This window comes from Danio rerio, chromosome 23 (genome assembly GCF_052040795.2).
Source record: "Danio rerio strain M-AB ecotype USA chromosome 23, GRCz13ab, whole genome shotgun sequence".
NCBI lineage: Eukaryota > Metazoa > Chordata > Actinopteri > Cypriniformes > Danionidae > Danio > Danio rerio.
In genome coordinates, this window is record NC_141043.1 from 20,077,428 (window position 1) to 20,101,415 (window position 23,988).

Genomic DNA, 23,988 nt, shown 5'->3' on the forward strand with positions numbered 1-23,988 from the left:
CTGGGTTCATATAAAAGCAGTAAAACTGGTTGCTCAGTGCTGAACAATCATTAATCTTTCTCTATTGGAAACATCAAATGTAATGGTGTCAAGAAGCAGTGTTTTAATCCAAAAGGATATCACTTACAGTCATCTAAAATAAAGTGAACATGCAATATGTCATAATAATGACAAATCAATTTTTCTCTCAGGTTGTTCTTTTTTGTTGTTGTTGTCAGTGGATGTGCTGAGTTTTTTAAATCATTGTTTCTCAACCACGTTCCTGGCAGACCACCAGCAATGCATGTTTTATTTGTCTCCTTTGTCTGTCAAGCCCATTACAGGTCTTACAGTTTCTGCTAATGAGCTGATGATCTGAATCAGGTGTGTTTGGTGAGGAAGACATGGGCTGCGTCCGAAACCGCATACTTCCAAACTATATAGTACGCTAAAATCAGTATGCGAGCCGAGTTGTATGTCCAAATTCATAGAATTCGAAAATCAGTATGCGAGAAGTACCCGGATGACTTACTACTGATTCTGGAGATTCTGGAGTGCGCATCCCATGCATGCTGCGCTATCCCATAATGCCCCTTGAGAGAATTCATGAATGGAAGTGAGGCGACGCAACTGATGCAGGTAGGTCACGTGATTATGACAAAATGACGGATGTAGTACGTCCGAATTCCATTCAAACTTTTCACAGTAGTACGTTTAAATTCAAATGCAGTACCTACTGAGTAGTAGGCGGTTTGGAATTCCTCCCACCCAAATGGAATTCGGACGTACTACATTCGCCATTTTGACAGTCACGTGACGTACCTGCCTAATTTGCGTCGCTTTACTCCCATTCATGAATTTGCTCGCAGGGCATCATGGGATAGGTCAGCGTGCATGGGATGCGCACTCCAGAATCTCGCCGGTAGTAGTAAGTCACCCGGGTACTTCACGCATACTATTTCTTAAATTCTATGAATTCGGACATACTACTCGGCTTACATACTGATTTTAGCATACTATTTAGTACGGAAGCAGGTGGTTTCGGACGCAGCCATGGAAAATATGCAGAGCTGGTGGTCCACCAGGAACATGGTTGAGTAGCACTGTTTTAAATGACAGCAGTGTACCAAACAAATAAGCATAGGTTTGTTAAAAAGCGTTTTTAAAAGCTCTGACAGTTAGAAAAGTGCCTATTTTCGGAACAGCACTGGCATTTTCAGCTGTGCAATAACACTTCTGTGGGCATACGCATGTCATTCATTTTCTTTTCGGCTTAGTCCCTTTATTAATCAGGGATCACCACAGCGGAATGAACTGCCAACTTATCCAGCATATGTATTATGCAGCAGATGCTCTTCCAGCCGCAACCCAACACTGAGCAACATCCATACACACTCATTCACACTCATACACTACGACCAATTTAGTTCATTCAATTCACCTATAGCGCATGTCTTTGGACTGTGGGGGAAACCGGAGCACCTGGAGGAAACCCACGCCAACACGGGGAGAACATGCAAACTCCACACAGAAATGCCAAATGACACAGTCGGTGCTCGAACCAGTGACCTTCTTGCTGTGAGGCGATCGTGTCATTCTCGGCGCCACTGTGTCGCTCATGCACATGTCCAAACTTCTAAATAAAGTAGCCAATTGCTAACTGATAAAGTTATGCATCACTGAAGCTGCTATTAGAAGCAACAGGTGCTAGACAGTCCTAAAATGTTCATATGTATTTGACCATAAATAACTTTTGTTGAACAGGTTATGTCTTATATAGTTTGCTAATTTGAAATATGCAATTGAAAGGGGTACTCACTCTTGTTGTTTTCATATATTTAGTCCAGATTTGCAGAAAGTGGTGGTAAGACTTTATTTTGATGGCACCTATTGCACATTTTGTTGACTAAAAGTTGCATTGCAACTACCAGCCAATTACTTCTCATTTGAATATGAGTAGACTGTCTGCCGAATATCTGCTGATACTGCTCCTTAAACAGACATTCAACTAACTATAAGAAACTTTGCAAGTACATGTCAACTTACACTAACCCTAACCTAACAGATGGTTGTGTAGCAAACATGAAAATCTGCTGCAAAGTGACAGCATTTTCTACCTCAGTATTGAACTATTATAAGCAATACTGCTACCATGAAGTGGAAAAGCAGGTGTGCTTGAGCATTCTGTCTTCTAAACGGTTACATCTAGTGGCATGACACCCTGATTTTGGTTTGTTTAGATGTCTTTGGTCAATTTTGCGTTAATAATTCAGTTAAACTGCATGAGATTTCATTTAGAAGGAGACTAAGGGTGCTTTCACACCTAGACTTTTGTTTCAGAACCTGGCACATTTCCTTCATTAGTGCGGTTTGTTTGGCTGATGTGAATCTAGCAATTCCACTCAGATCCGCGCCAAGACAATCGGTCCAAGATCGCCTGAATGAGGTGGTCCAATGAACAAATGAACTTAGATCCAGGCAATAGCAGAGTGTATTATGGATTTGTAATATGCATACTGTTTATGGCTATATGAAAAGAGAAAGATGATTAGGGAGGGATGTCATCATTCCTACCGGTAAATATGCGTTTCATGTCAAAAACAAAAGTGAAAGTATGCCGAACTATTAACAATAGCTGTTTATACTTTAGTAAAATTGACTAAACTGCAGTCCTGGTTTTCTCTGTTATTTCTCTCTATAAAGAAAAGCCTCTAATACATACTTTTAGCCAACGGCTATGTATGAGAAAATCTTTCCACTAATTTAAATTTGATAACGATGTCTGTAAGTGTCACCAATCAAAATTAAAGCACAGCTTTTTGCTTATAATGTCTAATTGATCATCGTCATAACTTAAAATAAAGAATCATGACAGCTGAGCGAGATTCTGAAAAATAAACCATGGAACTCTGACCAATGTGAGAAGAGTTCTCGCACATGACTTATTGTAGCTATTTTGGCTCGTTTAGAAATGTTGCCATGTGAAAGGGAACCGCTAGAACAAAGAGCAACATTGTAACAATTTTAATCCCTGTTTTAGAACAAAACAATCGATCTACAGGTGTGAAAGCACCCTTAGACTTATCTTTTCAGTGATTTTTGTCTGCTGGTTTGGATGGAAGTGTTCACACTAATGCAAACGAATTGCACTAACAAAGCAATCACACTAGAGTTTGTTTTTCAATCCTGAGTTATATCCTAAAACACATGCTGTGCCCTCTATGGTCTAAACCGAACAGGTGGGCAAATCTAAGCTTATAATATAATATTGCTAATAATAATAACATTATACAAAATCAAAATGTCACGAATAAACCGAAAAAGCCTCCCGGGATGAAGAAGATTTTTATATTTATGTAGGCTAGAAAATAATATGTTTTGTAATCCTTTATATTTATATCCTAAATATATCCGTATTATATCCTTAATATTTTAATTCTTTTTCATATGTAAAGATATTTGCATATTGCTCTTGTGGAAATATAAATTTATATCATCTAATTTCAAATTAACAATAATCTACTTATAACTAAAAAGTTATATTCTCTGGTTTTTAATTATATAATTTCATTAACATTCCAGCTAGGAGGGACATTAACCTTTTGTCTTTCTGACTACAGGCTAAGCCAAAGTGATGCAATTATCAGTTTCACAGCATGGGGTGTATATTGTTTTCTCTTTTCGATCAAATGGTCAGGCGGTTTCTGTCTCCAGAACATGATGAGATTAGACCTGAGAAGCAGTTTACCCTGCCGACCACAACCCTTAATTTGCATGCTTTGTTTAGCCATATCCCCTCCTCCTAAGAACACAATATAGCCATGAAATCTTTGTCTTAATTCAGACTAATTCAGACTTGTGTGAGACTTGTGAGAGACTTGTGAAAGAACTTGCAGACTGCGGACCTCTAGTAGGCTCTTGCAGACACATAGACATCTTAAAGACGCTGTATGACTGCAGATTAACCAACACGTCTCAATTAAGGAATTCTGCTTGTTTCGAGTCTCCTGGACTGGGTTCTCTCTTCTTTTGACTCATTTTTTTTTTTTTACAACACTCTACATCTTGTGTGTATTAAGCAATGTGTAAGCGATAGGGTTGGGTACCGAAACCCAGTGCCATTATAGCACCGGTACCTTTGTAACAAATATATAGTGGATCAAATCAGCATATGAATTTCGGTGCCTAATTTCTGTGCCAATGGTGCTGCGACAAGGACGTAAGAAGCATTAAAAGGGGTGCATCAAAGGCATCTCTAAACATTTCATTCTAAACAAATTTGAGGAATATGGACAGGCGATGTCAGACGTTTGTTATTGTCGCTAAGGAACTGACGCACGCAACGCACGCAGTACAATGCATTCAGCCTGGTTTTCGCTGAGCGAGAGCGACACTCTTCAGATCAACATGCATGATCGCGTTCATCAAATTTGTTTAAACTAAGCATTCTTAAGTGTATTTTACAACCAAGGATTCAGACACAGCAACGTGCTTTACAAAAGTTGCGTGTAAGGGAGAAACATGTCAAAATTAATGACACATTTGAGGGCTCAAAAAGGCAATGGAATGCCTTTTTGAGCCCTCAAATGTGTCATTAACTCTAGTGCTCCCTCGGGCACTTGCTCCCTCTGCTTTCAAGGCCCTTGCTCTCTCTGTGACGGTGCTGCACGCATCAGTTCCATGCATTCATCAGAAGTTGACGCCTAAGCAGAGACCATTATTAATCAGAAATCTAGTGTACATAGTTTTACTAAAGGAAATGCAGTCTTGAATTTACAAACAGTCGGCAAGTACCAAAGAACAGATGCAACACATTGATCAAATGAAGTTTTCAGTCACGCTCATGTAAATCATATTCAACTCGTTTAGTTTTGCCTTCACTCATTTTTGAATTTAACATATGGTTTGTTTACAACACATTTTTAAACATAATAGTTTAACTAACTCATTTCTAATATCGACTTTTTTATCTTCCCCATAGTGACAGTTAGTGCAAAACATTTTACTAATACAACTAGCAAGACAGTTGTATTCAGACAAAGTCCCTTTTAGTATTTTATAGTCTTTTATTCAGATTAAATTCTAATTTAAAGACTTAATCAGTTAACTACAAAAGTTAAAATAATAAGTCAGATTATTTTGTTACTGATTTGTTGTGTAAATCAAAAATATACAGTAAATATTTCTTAAGGAGGCTATTAATACTGACCTTCATTTTTTTTTTTATTAAAAACTGCTTTTATTCATGAAATAAACAATAAGAAATACGACATATTATGACTTCACAATAATAATTTTTTAGCAAACACTGTAAAAAATTTCAGAAACGGGTGCAACAGGTGCAACAATGTGCCTTGATGTACTTGAATGTTAGAAATGTGTTATCCTACACTAGAACAAAGTTACTTGTCAAATATATGAACAAGGAAGATTGTTTGAGTTTAAATTATTTAATTATCTGGTTTATGAAGACTGCAAAGTGATGCAGGAAAAAAATGACTTCGAATAATTTTGTGATATATATGTTAAAATGTTCTCTCAAAAGTACGTGACCCCCATTTATTTTACATATACATATATCTGTTAAAGTCAAACTTGTGGTGCAGTCAGAAAATGATGACAGTAAACTCACGTTTTTTCTGGTGATGTTGCGAACATCATGCACATACTGGATTTTTCCTTCATGCCGGACAGCTCCCACTGAAATCGAGTCCTCGCATACTTCTGACGCAATGTACAAATCAACCTTGAAGCCCAAGTCCCGAAGCACCAGATAACCTGCAAATGTACATGAAAAACATCCCTAATATCAACTAGAGTGAATTTCACAATTATAATCAACAGTATCTGTATCCAAAAAAAAAAGTCACTATATTATATACTTAATATCACACATTCCTTTACATCATATGAAATCACATACTACATACATATTACTGATATCTGAGCATCCCTTTTGGTAAAATTAAGTAATTATTAGGGGCGTACGATATTGGCCAAATATTGTATCTCAATATTGCTTGGGTTTTTTCAATAATGATAATTCATGAGTTCACACTTATCTGATGATTGATAAGTAAGAGCGAGTTTGGCATGCTGTCCCGAGACAGCATAGATATATACACTAGATATCACATACAGACCCTGAGCATGCGTTAATAGCGCACCATAATTGTATAGTGCCCCCAGGACAAGTGACATTCAACTGCACTAGTCAAGACAGTGTTATTACGTGAAGATGCTGGACTTTAGCTCTGTCGTCGCGTGTAACGAGCAACCAAAGAAAACAAAGCACAAAAGCAGAACATTTCAAAAGTAAGATTTAGTTTACATTTTTATATGTTATGAACTTTTGAGCTAAGCAGGTAACGTTATTGATGATAATGCAGTCGCTTACTGCATTTACCATAAGGCAAAGTAGCACCAACTTGCACTAAATACACAAGGTTTTTGTCAGGAATGCCTGTATGGTCACTTATCCATCGATATAGGAAAGTGATGTAAAATTATAAGTTTCGTAATAAAAAAATTTGCATACTGACCTCAGGGAAAACTCCTGATCAAAGATATAAGTGTGTATGTGTATTTCTCTAGCTCTGGATGGCCACAGTCCTCCACTGCAGCTTGGTCCTGCATTCATTTCAATGGAGCGCTACCCTGTACTAAAATGGCGGCTGTATTGACGCATTCCAGACAACAACAGGGTAGGCGACATCTAATATATATATATATATATATATATATATATATATATATATATATATATATATATATATATATATATATATATATATATATATATATATATATATATATGCCGGGAGAGAGCCCTGAGTTTGGAAGATCTTTGAGCCTGGGGCTCCCTCCTGTTTCAGGAGTGAAAGGGGAGTTTGAAAGGGGAGTTTGAGCTCAGGTGGGTCTCTAGAGTTCCCCCGTGTTTAGTTAAGAAAGAAAGGAAAGAGTAGGGGTGGATGGGGGATCCTTCAAGATGAAGATGGCTAATGTAAGAAAATCTGGCAATTTATATGTGTTTGAATTTATCTGATTGGTATATCATGTGATTGCTAATACGGGACCTGCTGTCGTCAATCATAAGCACATGATCCTCTTGGAAATAGTTTATATATAAACTTCACTTAAAAAAGCCCATCATACATAAATATGATATTAATTAAGTGACTTTTGATCATTATCTTTGGTCATATTGATTCATTAATTTGTTCAAACAGTCTAATTCATTTAGAAACAAATTCATTTAGGAACAAAACGTGTTGCGTTGAGACAAGACAAATCTTGTGCTCTGAATTCATTTGGAACTATCTTCATTAGAGAAACAAACTAATAAAAAATGTAATCATTTACATGTTTTGGTGAAAAAAATCACTCTTTCATAGATGGATATTATTTGACTGTATATTCTGTCGTCTAATATACAAATAAACAAAAATTGTATTCATAACTTGAATTATAAGTTCAATCTATATAGTCTATTAGGCTTCATGATGCAGTGAATGCTTCTAGAGATGCAAATTGAGGGACACACTCAATAATGTCAGCTTACACATCAATAAATCAATAATTATAATATTATCAGAAACGTTAAACATTAAAACCCATATTAACCTGTGGCAATGCCATCAAACAACGAAAGCACTCTGATTGGCCGTCTCTGCTCTGCTGGGACTGCAGGGTAAATCTTTGGACTTTCCTGGAAGAAAAGAATGCAATCCTAATGTATGTATGATAAAAAACACAACTTCCCTCTATAGAAAAAGTGAACGTGAGACTTACAAATTCCTGGCCGCTGTCATTGACAAAAAACTCTTGCAGTTTGAGGCTCCAGTCATGACGTTTCTTTAAGACGCCATATTGCTGCAGAGGTTGGCACATGTAGCAGCGCCACGGGTCCAGATTACGGGCACTGTTAGCTGCTCCTGCTCCCACTAATATATCCAGACAGTCCACACAAATACACCTGCGGACAGACATAGTGATCAAAGATAGCCTCCAAAAAGGCAAATTAAATGAACCATGTCAAAGGTAAAGTGCACTTTTTTCAAACACATTCTGCTATTTGAGATTTATGCACAAGCCATTTATAGACTGAAACCGTGGCACATTTAAAATAAAGCTTCTTGTTTTGGTGGCCTCACATGCGTTTGAATAGTGAAAGTTTAAACTGTTTGGGAAAAAATCTCAGCATGTATGAACAGCAATACTGAAGACAAGCAGTTTATGTAAACAGGCCTATCTCAGTTTACACTCATTTACAAGTGGTGACAAAACTGAAGGAGAAAAATGCTGTTTGAAAGTATGAAAAAGTTTGTTTTATGGAAGATTGTGTGTCCAGGAAACAGTTTTAAATATGTTAATTCTTAAGAGACAAAGTTTGGGGACACAGTTTCCACAAAAGCATTAAGCAGCATTAGTAATTCTTTTAAATAAATCTTCCTTAAGCAGCGACATATAAGAATGATTTCTGGTCTCACTAACGAGATAATAAACAAATTTTGACAAAAATGTCAGATAGAACCTTATAATTCTAAAGTGACAATATATATATGGGTCAGTTGTTTCTAAGTGAAGTTTGTTCTCTTCTTGTTCGCGTACATTTCCTCTGGGTGCTTCGGTTTCCCTCATAAGTCTAAAGTCTTTACTTATTGGTTAAATCTGCCCCTGGTTTTATGTACTTACTATACTAATTACAAGAAATTTAGCATAATTACATGCAACTAACCCACATGCTTATTAGTTTACTCAGCAGTTAAATAAATAGTTTCAATGTAACAAGGACATCAATACATTGTAACCGAATACTATTTTCCAAGAAACCACAACGTATCACAGTATCTGGTTGCAAAACGTTAAGATTTAAATTCCTTAACAAATAAGATAATCTTTCACACATAAAAATGTTTTGTCCTCTATTTATTTATTTAATATCATTTATGTATATATTATATTTATAGCTGCAGGCTGTGTTAGCTTTGAAAACCATTATTGTACTAAAAACATCTGAAAACTACAAGGTAAAATGCATTTAGTAAATCCAAAGCAATACCTCAAAACATGTTCATAAGAGCTGTTTCATTGATATATCAGAGCTATAAACTGATATAAAACATTAGCAATTTGCAAACTAAATTGTTTAAAAATTGTCAGTTTGAGGCTAAAGGTAAATAAATGATACAGTAACACAAGTTCCAATTATCCTTATTAACTAACTTGGCTTATTACCTGTCTATTATTAAGATATTAGCTGTTTAATCTTCCTCTACCTTAATAACTAATAATAAACAGCAAATTAGGAGTTGATTAAGCTAATAGTGCTAGTTATTTTTTTAATAGCAAACATTTTACCTTAAAATAAGGTGTGACCAATGACACACTTGTCATTATATTCAAGGGAAGTAGACAAACATTTGAACAGTGCACAGATTGCAGGGGGGTGGTGGTACTTGAGCGGTTATGGAAGTGAAGTGTGACGAAATGCCAAGACGCAGGTAGATTGAAATGCGAGATTGAGTGAGAGACTGCAGGACAACCATGTGTTTTTGTGGGAATCGTGATGAGTTTCGTACCTGCAGCAGTTGGCGTTTCCACACAGCAGCATCTCACGGCCGCCACAACACACGGTGCAGTACGATTGGTAGCCATCGTCATCGTACATGTAGGAGTTCTCTAGATAAGCATCCTGACACGTAAAGAAAACACATGGGTAAATAACCAGCAGTGCCTGTTTGAAGTAGCGGATCATGTTGCGGGTGACAGGACTATGCATGCAGCCATAACGGAAACAATCTACGGTGAAATCAATACGGCCCAGACACTTCCTTTGTCCCCTTAAGGAAATCGATAGATGCAATACTGGTGTCCAGGTGGAAGGATCCAGGGCTGTTCTTTGACACTTTTATGAGCAATCGTGTCAGCGCGTGTTGGAGAAGCACGTTCCCAGACTCTCGAGTTTGTTGTGTGTTGTGTTTCGAGGATGTGGAGAATTAGGGCAAACCTTACCTTGCATGTTAGGCAAAGGCCTCCTTCAAACAACGGGTGAAAGGTCGCAACTCTTGTCTTTCCGCAAGAGAGGCAGAACTCTACGAGACAAAATCAAGCAGACATTGTGTTGATTGATGGATGAGCAAAACACAATCGACTCATTCTTGGAGGCATTCAAACAGAGGAACTTTAATATCATGGCTACTGTTTTGCTGTTGTTTGACTTTCTTCATAAACTAGTTGTCTAATAAACCTAATATTGTTCATATTAAAAGTTCTTTGAGAACTGTTTTCATTAGTCAGGTCAAAAGTGAATGAAACTTGCGGTGTAAATGGGGTTTAAAATGTTTTGAGCTTGTTGCTAAATAGTGGTGATCAAGTTGTAGCTGTATGGCGAGTGTGAATGTTGAAAATGAGAAGGTTTCATCCTAATTCAGTCGTGCTAGCCTGCAAAACCCAAATGTCTTGGCCATGTTGTCACATAGGCAGCGAAATAGACAATGATTTTCTTTGTTTAATTTCAGTGTTTTAAATGCGATTTAACTCGCTTGTAAAAGTGTCTGGAAATGACATCCACCAGTCGCATCCATTGGCACCATATCACTGTGCCAGAAAATAAGTGTATGAAAAAACTACTACTACTACTACTAATAATAATAATAATAATAAATATATATTTACAGTAATCAACATTTTAAGTGAATCCTCACCTTTTGTGAAAGTTGTCAAAGAACTATTGAACAACATCTATTCAGAAAAATGTTTTTTGACACACACACATATATATATATGTGTGTGTGTGTGTGTGTGTGTGCATGTGCGTGTCTGTGTGTGTGTGTGTGCATTCGAGAAAGAGCAGTAGTTCATTTCTAAATTGTCATTTTGTTCATTAAAAGCATGAAAAAAATCACATTGTGAGATTGTATTTTATCATAAGTGTTCAAATGCCTTCAAATTGCGACAAATGACCCTCTGCCAGATCCAACATTGTTATAAGACGTGTGGTGAGAAAATGCACCAAAAAACGTTATTAAGGTAATTCTATATAAGCATTAGATGACAACAAAGGTGACCTCAATTTAATATAATCGTATATGCAATTCTGACAGCCATACAAGCACAAGCAAAAAATCTGTCAAAATAAAATGTATTTAGCTAGTTGTCAAGCCAGTAAAAACACACTCTGCCAAACCAGCAGAATCTATCCCTACCAATGAGCCCTTGTAGAGTTAATAGCTGATTACATTCTATATTGCGAGAAGATAAGTTATCTTGAATGGTTGTTATTTTTTCTGCCTTTATTTAATAAGAAGAAGTGTTGAGATTTAGATAAGGACAGAACAGATGAGAACAGACTGGGAAAGGACCCTAAAATTGAGTCATCCCTGTTATTTTACGCTAGTTGTGTTTTTGTATTTGACTGAATTGATTTTCTCATTTTTTCTATGCAAACGTGTGTTTGACTACTGCGTTCTGTCTTCTGCCACATCTCAAACATTCTTAAAATAATTCATTAACACATTTTGAAAAACAATGTGCGAATTTTGTGTTTTAATGGGTGAACACAGTGCATGTAACAGGTACAAACAATATACATACCTTCTATACTTCTGTGATTCTTCAAAACTTCATTGACCATTTGTTCTGAGAAAAAAAAAACATGAAACGACAATCAAACTCTATCATGAGTTTAATCTGAATACTGCATCAAGGTCAGAGCATTAAACTAAATGACATCATTACTAAATGACATTTGCATACAGAGCTCAATTCTAAAAATGTATAATTCAAATCAATATCAAGATTAGACTCAAACAATTGTTTTGACATTCAACAAATAAACATAGTATTTTAATTCAATTTCTTTGATACCTCGTATGACATTTAGTTATCAATTAACATATATGTGACCCTGGATTACAAAACTACACTGTAAAACCCAACAGTCAACCTTATCAAATAAAATGAGTGTAGTTAACTCAAAGTTGACTGAAAGTTAATTGAAAAGAGTTTTGAACTCAGTGATGAAGGTAACGAGCTAATTAAATTGCTCATTTGTTCAACTTAAATGGAGTTTATAGTACTCTTATAAATTTGTTTTTTTACTCAAATGGTTTATTGCAATCGGTTTCCTCAAATGGTCTGGGTTACCTTAACTTTTTGGGTTTTACAGTGAAGCTATATGTGTCAATTTTTAGAAATTGAGATGTATACATCACATCAAAGTGGAATAAAAATGCTTATCAGTGATGTATAATTTGTCAGCAAAGGACAATATTGGACCAAGATCTGAAAATCTAGAATCTGAGGGATTCAAAAAATCTCAACTCTAAGAAAGGTTTGCTTTAAAGTTCTTAGTAATGCATATTACTTGTAAAAAACTAGTTTTCTTCACAAAAGATAATCATTACTAGAAAATCATTTTATTTAATTTTAGCTATTTTCAAAACATATTTGTGCAACAGGGTCCAGGTTCACAAATGCCAATCAATACAATAGTTTACCCAGAAAATTACAATTCTGTCAACATTTACACTGCATTCTCATTCCAAGCCTATTCAATTTTACTGCCTAGACTAGAATGAACATAGAGAAATTTCTCAAGACATCACATTTTGCTCGTTGACACCCATCAGCATGAATTTCAAGCTTTGTGTGACTTCTGACCTCTGCTGTAGACCTCCTCAATGCCAGGTTTAGCCTTATTAAGGGGGAGTCGAGCTCTTTTGGCAGAGGGGGGAAACTCTGGAGGGCTGGATTCCAGCAGCGTTGAGCTCTCTGAGGCCAGGGGGAAAACACAATACTCTGTTGGAAGAGACAACACAACACTGACATTACTCACTCTTACCATCAAACATGCTCGCACATGCATAGAGGAATAATGACATGTAGATTTCAGAGATCAGATAATGAAGCCACTTTTTTGTGTTGTGAGAACTACTTCAGCAGGTAGATAAAGGTGGTTATTATCAAGAATGTTCACAATGCAACAGATGTTATTATTTGAAATAGTTTGTGGTTGATTTCCAGGAATTTCATAATTATTAAATAATGATGTTAACCAAAATAATTTTTAAACAATAATTAAATTAATTAAATATGGCAAATTTTCTTTAAATGGATATTTTTCAAATATTATATTCTATGATTTCTCCTTTCATTCAAATGACTTTTTAATGTTTGTCATAAAAGTACTGACAGTGTTAGTAGATTGTGCCCTGACAAGAACTTCATATCACAAAAAATAATAACAATTTTTACTGTATTTTCTTATTTTAATATATATTTTTTACACTTTCTATGTTTAATCAGCAATTCCTCACAAAATGCAATTTGTGTCATTTGTTTTTGTAAAAAATTTAAATTTTGCACAAAAACAAACAAAACATGGCTGCCAACAGTCAAATTCCAGCAGTTAACCTAAAGAATTTGAATTTTGTGCCAAATTATGACCCCAGACATGAAGAAATTGTTCAAGATATATACAACACATCAGACAGGCAGCTGTTAGACTCGTACAAACCACATCTGTAATGACTGTGGGAAAAATCCAGCAGCCTATAAATCGTACAGGAATTAGATATGCTATTTCCTTTTTCTGATTCCATAGTAAGACCGCATTACCAGAGAATGGCACTTCAGCATGTTCATGCAGAAATATTACATAGTTATAAAGCTATGATGCTGAACTGAAATATCATCTAAGACAAAGTGTTGAATATTTGAAAGCAATTACTCTTTGCAAAGTCGTCATAGATTAAATATTTCTTTGATACACTTCAACATAAACATTTTAGAGGAATACTAATGGGCTTGACAAACTTGTTTAAATGGGAGGAGGTACAATCAACCTTGCCAACATATGACAGCACCCGCTCTGAATCTATGAACAGTTATGAATGTTTTAAATATTGCCTTTAGTAGTTGTGAAATCAATGACCGGGAAATAAAAAACCAGATGACAGTAGCCAACAAAAATGTTTGTATCTAACATTTTTTCCTCATTACTAAGATAAAACCAGTGTCATTTAATGTAACTGGAACTATATCCAAATGCAATGTTGTTGATGAAAAAGACAAGACTAAAATAGAATTATTACCAAATTATTTACCAAAACCTCTCTTGCTGAAAACAAAATATTAACAATCCTTTCTAAACTCACTTTTCATTTCAAATGCTTATTAAGTTTGATTCATTCTTGTGTTAAATTCACTTTACAATAGATGTAGATTCACGTCGTGGACAGGCCTTCTGTCTGCCTGGTGACTCTAGCTTTGTTGCTAACAAGGATTTTATTGAGAGAGTAACAGTGCTTTATGTGCTTTAGGAAGGCTGAAAAACAGTGTAGACTCGTTTGGAGCCGTGTCTGAGTCCATTATGCCCCGTTTACACTGCCCATTAAATGTGACCCAATTCCGATTCTTTGCTCATATGTGACACAGATTGGATCTATTCTATGACTGTGTAAACACGAAAAAAAGGCATGCATTCGGATATTCAGAGATCAATTTCAGGCCTCCTTCATATGTGAAAATAAATAGGATATAGATTGGAAATGTGACAATGCGACTGTCATGTAAACAGGCAGATCGAATTTATTGAGGCATTCCATTCTGTACATCATTAAACTTGCGACAATGTGGTGGTTCTCCGCTGTTTAATGACAGAAAGAAGAGCATTTGAGGAGATGTCGACGCGGTAAACAACATCAGAGGAAACATGGAGGAGGAAAGTGGTCAGTCACCACAATTTGCTCCCACCAGACCTCAGATCTCTCTCGTACCCACAAATTCCTCTGAATGGTGGAGGACATCATAAAGCATATAAACCATAAGCTTAAGCTGCGATGACGGCCCCCACCTCCTCCTCAAAATCATAGTAAAGTTGGGCAAACAACGTGTTGTAACTTTTGCTTTTTGTTGCTATTAATACACGCAATGCGGGCTACACACAGAATAACTTTATTCTCTCCAACACAAGTGCGCACACAGGCAAAGGCTACATCTTCAACTACACACACACACATCAGGGCCATACCATTACATAAACTGCGTGGGGGTAAATCTGGACCGAACCCTTCACTGCTTATACTTCGCATATTTCGCAGAGCTAAAAACAAGACAATTTCTTCCATCGTGGCTAGTCCCAGATAGCAGGTAGTAATCGGAAAGAGCTCGGCTGCCCTTCGACGCCTCTGGCTCCAACTCAGCTTTGGCGAGTGTTATCCGGGATGAATATGGCCCGCAGCTCACTCGCGCACATGCGTTTGTGATGCGGCTGTAAAGCACTGGCCCGATTCCTGTTAACCATATCTGGCCCGAGTCTGTGTGTAGAGTCCGGGCCGCTTCTAGCAAGGACTCAGCTTGTTTAACTGATGACAACTGATTAAATTCTTATTTTATCTAGTAATTTATTAGCTCCATGTTTAATGATAATTTGAGAAAATATCCATGGTATGACAGCAACAAAATAGTATGAATATTTTGTGTGGATGGTCGCAATGTTTAGATGCAAACAAAACAATATTATTTATAAATGGATTATACTTATCATCATGGCATAGATGCTAGAACCCGCCTTTATGCATGATCAACATCGTAAATTGTATAGCAAGTGTAAACACATGAATTGGATATGGGTCACAATTAAAACAACGTGTAAACAGACAGGCAACCAAATCAGAAATAGGCAACAAATCAGAATTGGGCATCAAGACCTGACAGTGTAAACGGGGCCTTAGATCCTTTCAGAGGTGCATCAGGTCTGTGAGGTCAAAAACTCCTCCAGAAACTGAAATTAGATTATGGAAGCTTTCAGCGGTGCTTCTGGCTAAGCCAAACCCAGTTTAATGAGCTGTTGTCTATTGTCTGCAATAGGATTTCCCCTTGTGCTTGACACTTCATTCATGTCTGGTATGAACGCACCCTAAAAATAGAAAATAAAATGTGGCCAGGCAGATTTAACTAGGATCTATACTCTCATTCTGACGTAATGGTCAATGAACTTTGTTGTTGTACCATGGCTGTAGCTAGCACAATGGTATTACAAGTTCCCAGCTACGTAACTACTAGGTGCAGTACTACATAATATCATTGTTCCTGCTGCAGCCATGGTATGGCAGCAAAGGCCCTTGATTATTATGCCGGAATGAGTTACACAGAAACACCCTGATATCACCTGGAAAAATTGAGGAAATAGATATAAATGCATGTGTGGGCGTTTGCTTTCAGGCTTTGCATGTATGAATCCATCTGAACCCACTGTGCAATATGTCTTGTGACGCATTGTTAAAAATGCTTTTAAATATAATTGTGCAGCTCTAATGAATCCCAAACGGAATCCCAACGTGTAAGAGTGTAACCTGACTGAGCCCTGGAGCTTGAGGGTTAGCTACTTAAATTTTAGGCAACTGCACAAAGATTTCATTACAGATTTCCACAGAATTTGATTTGTTTGTACATTAATTATTTCCCTTATTTTTTATTTTTTTATTTTGGGTGTTGTCAATGAAAGTGTTTGTGTTTCTGCAGCACAAAAAAGCTTGAGAGAAATTGCAATTTGTGTGTCAGTACAATATTTATCACGGCTGACACAGATTTACTCTGCTGCCATGTAGCATTCAAGTTAATGTTTAAAATAATATAAATACTTAAATAATACACTTTTTAAATAAAAAAATTCTCTGTGTAAATCAATTGCTGGATAAGCTGCAGTCTGACATACCATTCCTACTTAATGACAGCCTTTTATAAGTGGAGAAAAACTTGACCAACAAGTTACATTACTTTCCTGTTGCTAACGCTATATATGACTTAACAAGAGAGCAATGCAACAAGGCTTGGAGTTTTGCCAGTAGAAACTGCTGTCTTTAAAAACAGTTTAAGGCAGACTTTAACAGTTTCTTTTTATGTTTTGTGTTGCTTCACAACAGCCTTTCATTTTGATATTTTGTATTTTATTTTGACAGTTTGAAAACTGAGTGACCTAAAAAATCATTGTTTTAGAAACAAAACATCAAACCACATGAAATCACAATGAACATAGAACTAACGGTATATTCTCACCCATTTATGCTCCTCTCACATTATGAGAGGTCCACTTTTTGTCTGTACCACACTGATCACTGACATTGATTAAACATTTATTGTTTTTATTAAAGTTTTTCAGATATTTTATTAAAGCTGCACGATTTGGGAAAATTAGGTCAATGTTAAGATATGCAATTAAAAATGGTATCGTCAATTTGATGTGCTTTTAAGGAAAATGCACACACAGATGAGTAATAATGCTGAAATGTGTGTTTGTAAAACTAGAAATGGTTTCAAAAGAAATATAATTTTTTTACTAAATAAAATATTTGCATTAATGTAAACTTATTTAAAAACTTTTTTTTTTATTATTTATTTAATATAACAGCAAGATTTTCCTGACATTGTGATTGTAATACGATTAGAAGAACCAGCAAGAGTGCAGGACTCTGCAAGAGTCCTGTACTGTAAGTGTCATGGTCCTGACCTGACACTCTTGTGTGTCTTAATTTGTGTTGGCCATGTGCTCCTCTTGTCTTTCCTCCCCGTTTTCAGCTACCCTGCTCACTTTTTTAGACCTTGTTATCCTGATTGTTTTCACCTGTCTCTCGTGTGCTTTGTTCTAAACATTGTGCTGCATGTTCTTATTTCTTTGCTGGTTTGTTCCATGTGAGCTTGTCTTTGCTTATCTTGTCTCCTAGCCCTGTCTCCTTACATAGTATTTTGTCTTGCCTTTCTTCTAGTTCTCTTAATTATTTATTGTTTGTTGGTTTGTAGCTACTACTTTCTTTTGTTAGTTCCTAGTGTTTACTTAACTTTGTTCCTATCTTTACCTTAATTTTATCCTAAAGCATATTTTTGTTCCATTTTTCTGTCAATCCCAGTCATGTATTAGTAGTTGATTATTAGTTTTTTTTTTAATTGTTTCTCTCTTTAATAGTCTTAGTGTTTAATTTTTTGCAGTTTTATCTGTCGTCAGCCTAGTCGGTCTAGTTTCCTTTCTACTAGGATTTACATTTATTTAATATATTCTTTTAGATTTAGTTAGTTTTATTACTGTCTTAGGGCGTTCTCACATTATGTACAGTTGCCGGGCCTTTAACAGGGCCAAAGCATACTCGTCCCCCCTCCCATTTCCCCTGAAGGCCCGCACTCACATTACATTTGGGTCTGGGCACGCTTACGTCATCAATGATGCTCTGTTCATTAAGTGCTCAGCTCTGCCCAAGTGGCTTTGCAGTGAGCACCACTTGCTCTCGCACAGCACAGTGGAGATTTCTTTAGTTATATTGTTTTAGTCGTTTAATATCCAGTAACACGCAGTAAAATATTTTCCTGAACAAATCCGCCACATGACGCTCATAAACAATCATAAAGTCCAGGTGCTGCAGGAATTAGGAGGTTTGCTGAAGGCGCAGCTGTCGCGCAGTTAGGGGTTTGCATCTTTAATAATCTACAACAGTTTGCGTTTATTGAACAGTAAGAATGATCAATTAATCCATATGAAACAGTCTCTTAAAAGTCACGTCTTGCTTTCAGTGTCAAGCTTAAGCGCATTTTGCACTCACACACAAGCGTACCGCGCCAAAGCCCAAGTGAACCGTGCTCACCGTGCACACCTCTTCCAACCAGGCCAGGGCTGGCCAATTAAACTGTGCCTGAGCCCAATTCAGAGCAGTCGGATTCAGAGCACTCACACTTCTCAAACGATCCGGGAAACTGGCCTGGGCACGGTTTGGATAGCATAGTGTAAGTAGGCCCTTATACTTTTTCCTGTCCTATTCCATGTCCTAACTTCCCTGGCCTGCCAGTCTGTAGTTTACGTGGCTTACTTCCAGTACCTATCTCTGGTTTTGACCACTGTTGCCCCTACTCCTTGATGGCTGTATATTCTGATGCCATCTTGCTCCTGCCACTGGCTTCCCAGTGTTATTGCCCCTACTGTTTGGATATTGCCATCCCCTTGTCTGTCTACTTGTGCTTAATCTCATCAATAAACACATTTTTGTTTATTGCTGCAACTGAGTCCACTATCTTGCAACCGTGACAGTAAGGCCGTACTCACACTAGGTACAATTGCCTCGAACCGGGCCAAAGCACGCTTGTTCCCCCTCCCGTCTCCCCCGACGGCCCGCGCTCACACCATATCGGGCCTCGGCACGCTTACGTCATCGCTGCTGCGCTGTTCAGAAGCGCTCTCTATGGCAAGCCTTTTTAGCATTTAAATCTTTGTTCTGACTCCATAAATATATTTAGAGATATCTCTAATTATATTTTGACTAGTCATAATTATAATTCGACTAGTCAGAATAACAATTAGAGATATCTGCAATTGCAATTGTACTAGTATGAAATCAGATTGGAGATATCTGCAGATATATTATGACTAGTCATATTCCTCCATTGACTTCCATTGAAAAATATTTGCAGATATCTCTAAATGAGTTTTGACTAGTCACAATTGTAATTAGAGATATCTCTAACTGAGTTTTTACTAGTCATAATACATTTGGAGATGTCTTTAATTCATCATATTTAGAGATATTTACATATATATTTGAAGATATCTCTAATTAATTTACTAATAGTCGAATTACAGTTGTAGATATCTTGAATTGGATTTTTGACGAGTCAAAACTCAGAGATATCTGCAAATATTTTTTCAATGGAAGTCAATAGAGGAATATGACTAGTCATAATATATTTGCAGATATCTCCAATCTGATTTCGTACTAGTACAATTGTAATTGCAGATATCTCTAATTGTCATTCTGACTAGTCGAATTATAATTATGACTAGTCAAAATATAATTAGAGATATCTCTAATGGATAGTCAGAACAAGGTTTAAATGCTAAAACGGCTTGCCATACGCTCTCACCCAGTAGCACAGTGGAGATTTCTCTAGTTATATCGTTTCAGTCGTTTGATAAGCCGTCAAATATTTCGCCAAACAGTCCTTAGGGATGCGGGGACACGCAGTCAGATATTTCGCCGAACAGATCCGCCACTTTTGGCGCTCATAAACGATCATAAAGCACTCGTGTTGCAGGAATGAGGAGGTCTGCTGAAGGCGCACAGCTGTCGTGCTGTGAGGAGTTTGCGTCTTTAATAAACTACGGCAGTTTGCAATCACTGAACAGTAAGAATGATTAATAAATCCATATGAAACAGCCCCTTAAAAGTCACGTCTTGCTTTCGGTTTGGGGCTTTGGCGTGTTTTGCGCTCACACACAAGCGTACCGCACCAAAGCCCAAGTGATCCGCGCTCAGGCACACCTCTTCCAACCGGGCCAGGGCCGGCCAAGTGAACCGTGCTTGAGCCCGATTCAGCGCACTCACACTTCTCAAACGATCCGGGAAACGGGCCTGGGCACGGTACGGATGGCATAGTGTGAGTAGGCCCTATGATGCGATGAAGACCACAACTCCCATGATTTCACACTCAGTCATGACATCATCAAACTACGCATTTGTTTGTTGTGAATACACGCCATCTAGAGACAAAAATTATATACAGCGCAGTTAAACTTTACAGGTGAAATACATGTGTTCAGGAATTTGGGATGAAATTGAAAATGTTCCCAATGCAAGTTCTTGAAAGATTATGTGCATTTTAGTTCAGTTGCATTTACATTGATTAAACTCTGATGTGATATGATGGGGTGACCTGTGCCTCGACCCCCACAAACTGATAGGTGTGAACTAAATGACCCTTTTACAATCTCAATGGGTATTAGCAAAACAACAGCTGAAACATCTGAAGAGGGTCCTGCTGAGCCTCGTAAACAGAATGGTTTGTTTGATGCTAATATAAAGTACTGTCTCACAGACAGTACTTTGAGTTAAGTTACTTGAAGACCGACGGGTTAACATCACTGCTGAGGAACTGCACTATTGATTGTCTTCAATAAAGTCTTCTCTCTGTAAGAACTTTGGTCAGCTTACTTATTTTATGTATTAGAGTAATCTAATACATTGGCGAGCCACCCAAGAACGGTTAAGCCAAATACAGCAAAATCTAACAATTTGGCGAAGCCAGCCAGGAGAGACTGAAAAGAGGAAAACTCATCAACTGCAACAAGAAATGAACTGAAGAATCTTGGAGAATCTACAGTTAAAGCTGAAGATAAACGGATTTTGTTTGTGGACGAGTCCTGGATCTACATATTGTATCTGTGGACACACTTTATTTTAATCAACTGGATCTCATCTCAAAGATCCTAGTTTGGTGAGTGAAACTTATCAGCTCTCTTAAAGAACCCTTAAAAGAAACAACTTTTATAAGTAACCATTAAAGTAAGCAGATCGACCTGTATATGTAGTGCAGTAATAAACTACAGTGATAGTATTGCTGAAATTTCAGGCTTTTTCTCGATATTTGCAGAAATTGTTAAAGAAACAATTTGGTCCATTTATCAAAAGATTTTGAAAGAGCAGTGGAAATTTTAGGCTTAGTCCATTCTCAGGGTACTTGTAGGAATTATTTAAACAATTTGGTCCTTTCTCATGGAGATTGTAGGAATTGTTGAAAATAATTTGGTCCATTTCCCCAGGGGACTGTAGGAGCCGTAAAATAGTTTGGGACTGATGTTGCTGCAAGAATTAGGAATTTTTGACTGGGTGCTAATTCAGTAGCCACTATTTTAATTTTGAAGGTAACAGAGCCTTCTGTGATAGAAATCTTAAAACATTGTAGGTTTGGTTCGTTTTCTAGAGTTTGCATGAACTGTTAAATAATCATTCTGGTCCAATCACTAAGATTATGCAGAAGCAGAGCTTGGTCCATTCTCAGCTGTGATTGTAGAGATTGAAAAATAACAGTTTAGCTTATTTTTCCAAAGATGGTTATGAGCCATATAAAGCAAACATAAATAGTTTGCGACTGATATTGCTGCGAGAATTAGGAATTCTTGACTGTGGGCTAATTCAGTAGCCAGTATTGGAATTTTGAAAATTCTAACTGTGTTAAAATATGATGGCATGAAACTGTAAGCTGTTTGCCTTAGGTTTAAGGATACAGTAAGATTTAAGTACATTGTATTAGGGACAAATCCTAAAGAAAGTTACTTAGCCTTCTAAGATAATGCTCAGAAAGAATTGTTATTAGACAGAAGCTTTCAGACAATTTTAGGCTTGATTCTTGCTTTGAAGATTGTAGAAACTGTGAAAAAATAATTCTGGTCAAATCACTAAGAATGCAGAAGCAAAGCTTGACACATTCTCTGTTGGGATTGTAGAGATTGTAAAAGTAATAGTTTAATACATTTGTTCAAAGATTGTTAGAAGCCAAATAAGATTTGGGACTGAAAGAACGAAAGTGCTAATTTAATAGCCACTATTTTAGCTTTGAAACAAATGTTGAATCTGTCTATGTATTTGTAATGGTTTAACAGACTGCTGTGAATTTAAATTGGAATAAGCACCTTTGATAGCTCTAACACCTTTTGTTCTGTTTCACACCTCTGAGGGCACTGTCCTGTACTTCCCATGGCTGAGTCTGCAAGAAACTATGCTAATGGAGCTACCCTGAGAACAACAACAGAAAAGCATGGAACAGAACCTCCATGTGTTACCATTGATCAGATGTTGGAAAATCTGAATAAATATTTGGACAAAAGGCTGGGACTGAGGAAGTGTCGTGATGATGTATGCAAGAAGCACAGCATCAAGCACTCACAGAGTGGATTATGGGCATTGCCGGACATTAAAAGGGCTTATGGAAAGACACAGCGCTTATGCACAACCACCAAGAAGGATGGATTGTCTGTGATTTTGGTTAAGCAAATTCTTCAACATGAGCATAAGTGTGAGATTGACAGATTGGAACGTGAGAACAAAGCGGAGAAAGCTAAAGTTCGAGCACTGGCTGAACAATTGCAAAACTTAAAGAAGGATAAAGAAAGACTGGAAAAGGAAAACAACAAACTATTGACTTTGATCTCTAAACAGCTGGAATCAAGATCTTCAAGCAGCTTTGTTGACAGTGAGGCTGATCTTTCCATCAACACCTGTGTTCATGACCCAGTGAACTCAAAGATTAGATTAGCTCCTGTGATTGTCAAACACAGAAGGACTAACGTTGAAATTGACAATGAGGAGGGCTATGAAGACAATGGAGAGAGACGAACTCGCACTGTGACAAAAGTGGTAAAGAAGTATGTTCCATACAGGACATACCATCCAGCTACTCCAGAGCAAGTTGACAAATGGTCAAAAGAGCTGCCAGATGTATACAAACAACCACGAAAGGTTTGGCAGTTTCTTCAACGACTGCAGAAAATCTACATTTTACATCCACTAGACGGTGTGATGATTCTTAATGTCACCCTAAGGCCCCGTTTACACTAATGCGTTTTAGTTTGAAAACGCATAAGTTTTGCTACGGTTACGCCAACCGTCCACACTACGCCGGAGTTCTCGAGCGCCGAAAACGGAGCGTTTCGAAAACGCTGGAGAGGCCGTTTTCATTCTAATACGCTGCTGCTCCGTCTCAGTGTGGATGATGGAAAACGGAGACATCTGAAAACGGAGGCGGGGCTGCAGACGTTCGCCTCTCTGATTGGGGCTTTTCCTGAATATTAAGTAGCCTAACACACAGTTCAGTCCTGAATCTTCTCCGTGTAAGTTCAGACTTCGCAAGTTTGATCAAGGCTGCAGTCTCTTCTTCTCAGTTTGATATGGAAAAGCAGACTATACCGAGGACACGGGTAAATCTTCAAAGGGAACAATGTACTTTATAACTTCATTCACATCACCTTGGCTTCGTTGTTTCACTTTCTCAACAATAAAATGTAAACATGATTTAAGGAACTGCCTATTTTCATTTTAATATTAGCAACTTAGACAGCAGACATGTTGAGGCGCCGTGCTGCATATATGAGCGTCATCTTCACTGTCTGGATATTTATAACAAAACGGAGCCGATAACAACTGCCTCCTTTCAATTTCAGTGAAAATACAAAACATACCCTCTCTTTAGCTG

General features: G+C 37.2%; 1 protein-coding gene across 17 annotated transcripts in view; it reads right to left on the minus strand.

Annotated features, from left to right (window-relative positions):
• Positions 1-23,988, minus strand: part of dnmt3bb.1 (DNA (cytosine-5-)-methyltransferase 3 beta, duplicate b.1) — a 90,551-nt gene that overhangs the window by 10,769 nt on the left and 55,794 nt on the right. For all 17 annotated transcript variants that reach the window (XM_087305113.1, XM_087305105.1, XM_087305111.1 and 14 more), the window contains 7 exon segments: positions 12,643-12,780; positions 11,575-11,619; positions 9,994-10,073; positions 9,561-9,673; positions 7,771-7,954; positions 7,603-7,687; positions 5,612-5,757 (listed from right to left, as the gene is read on the minus strand). In XM_087305113.1, the coding sequence (XP_087161239.1) occupies positions 5,612-5,757; positions 7,603-7,687; positions 7,771-7,954; positions 9,561-9,673; positions 9,994-10,073; positions 11,575-11,619; positions 12,643-12,780 (791 nt within the window).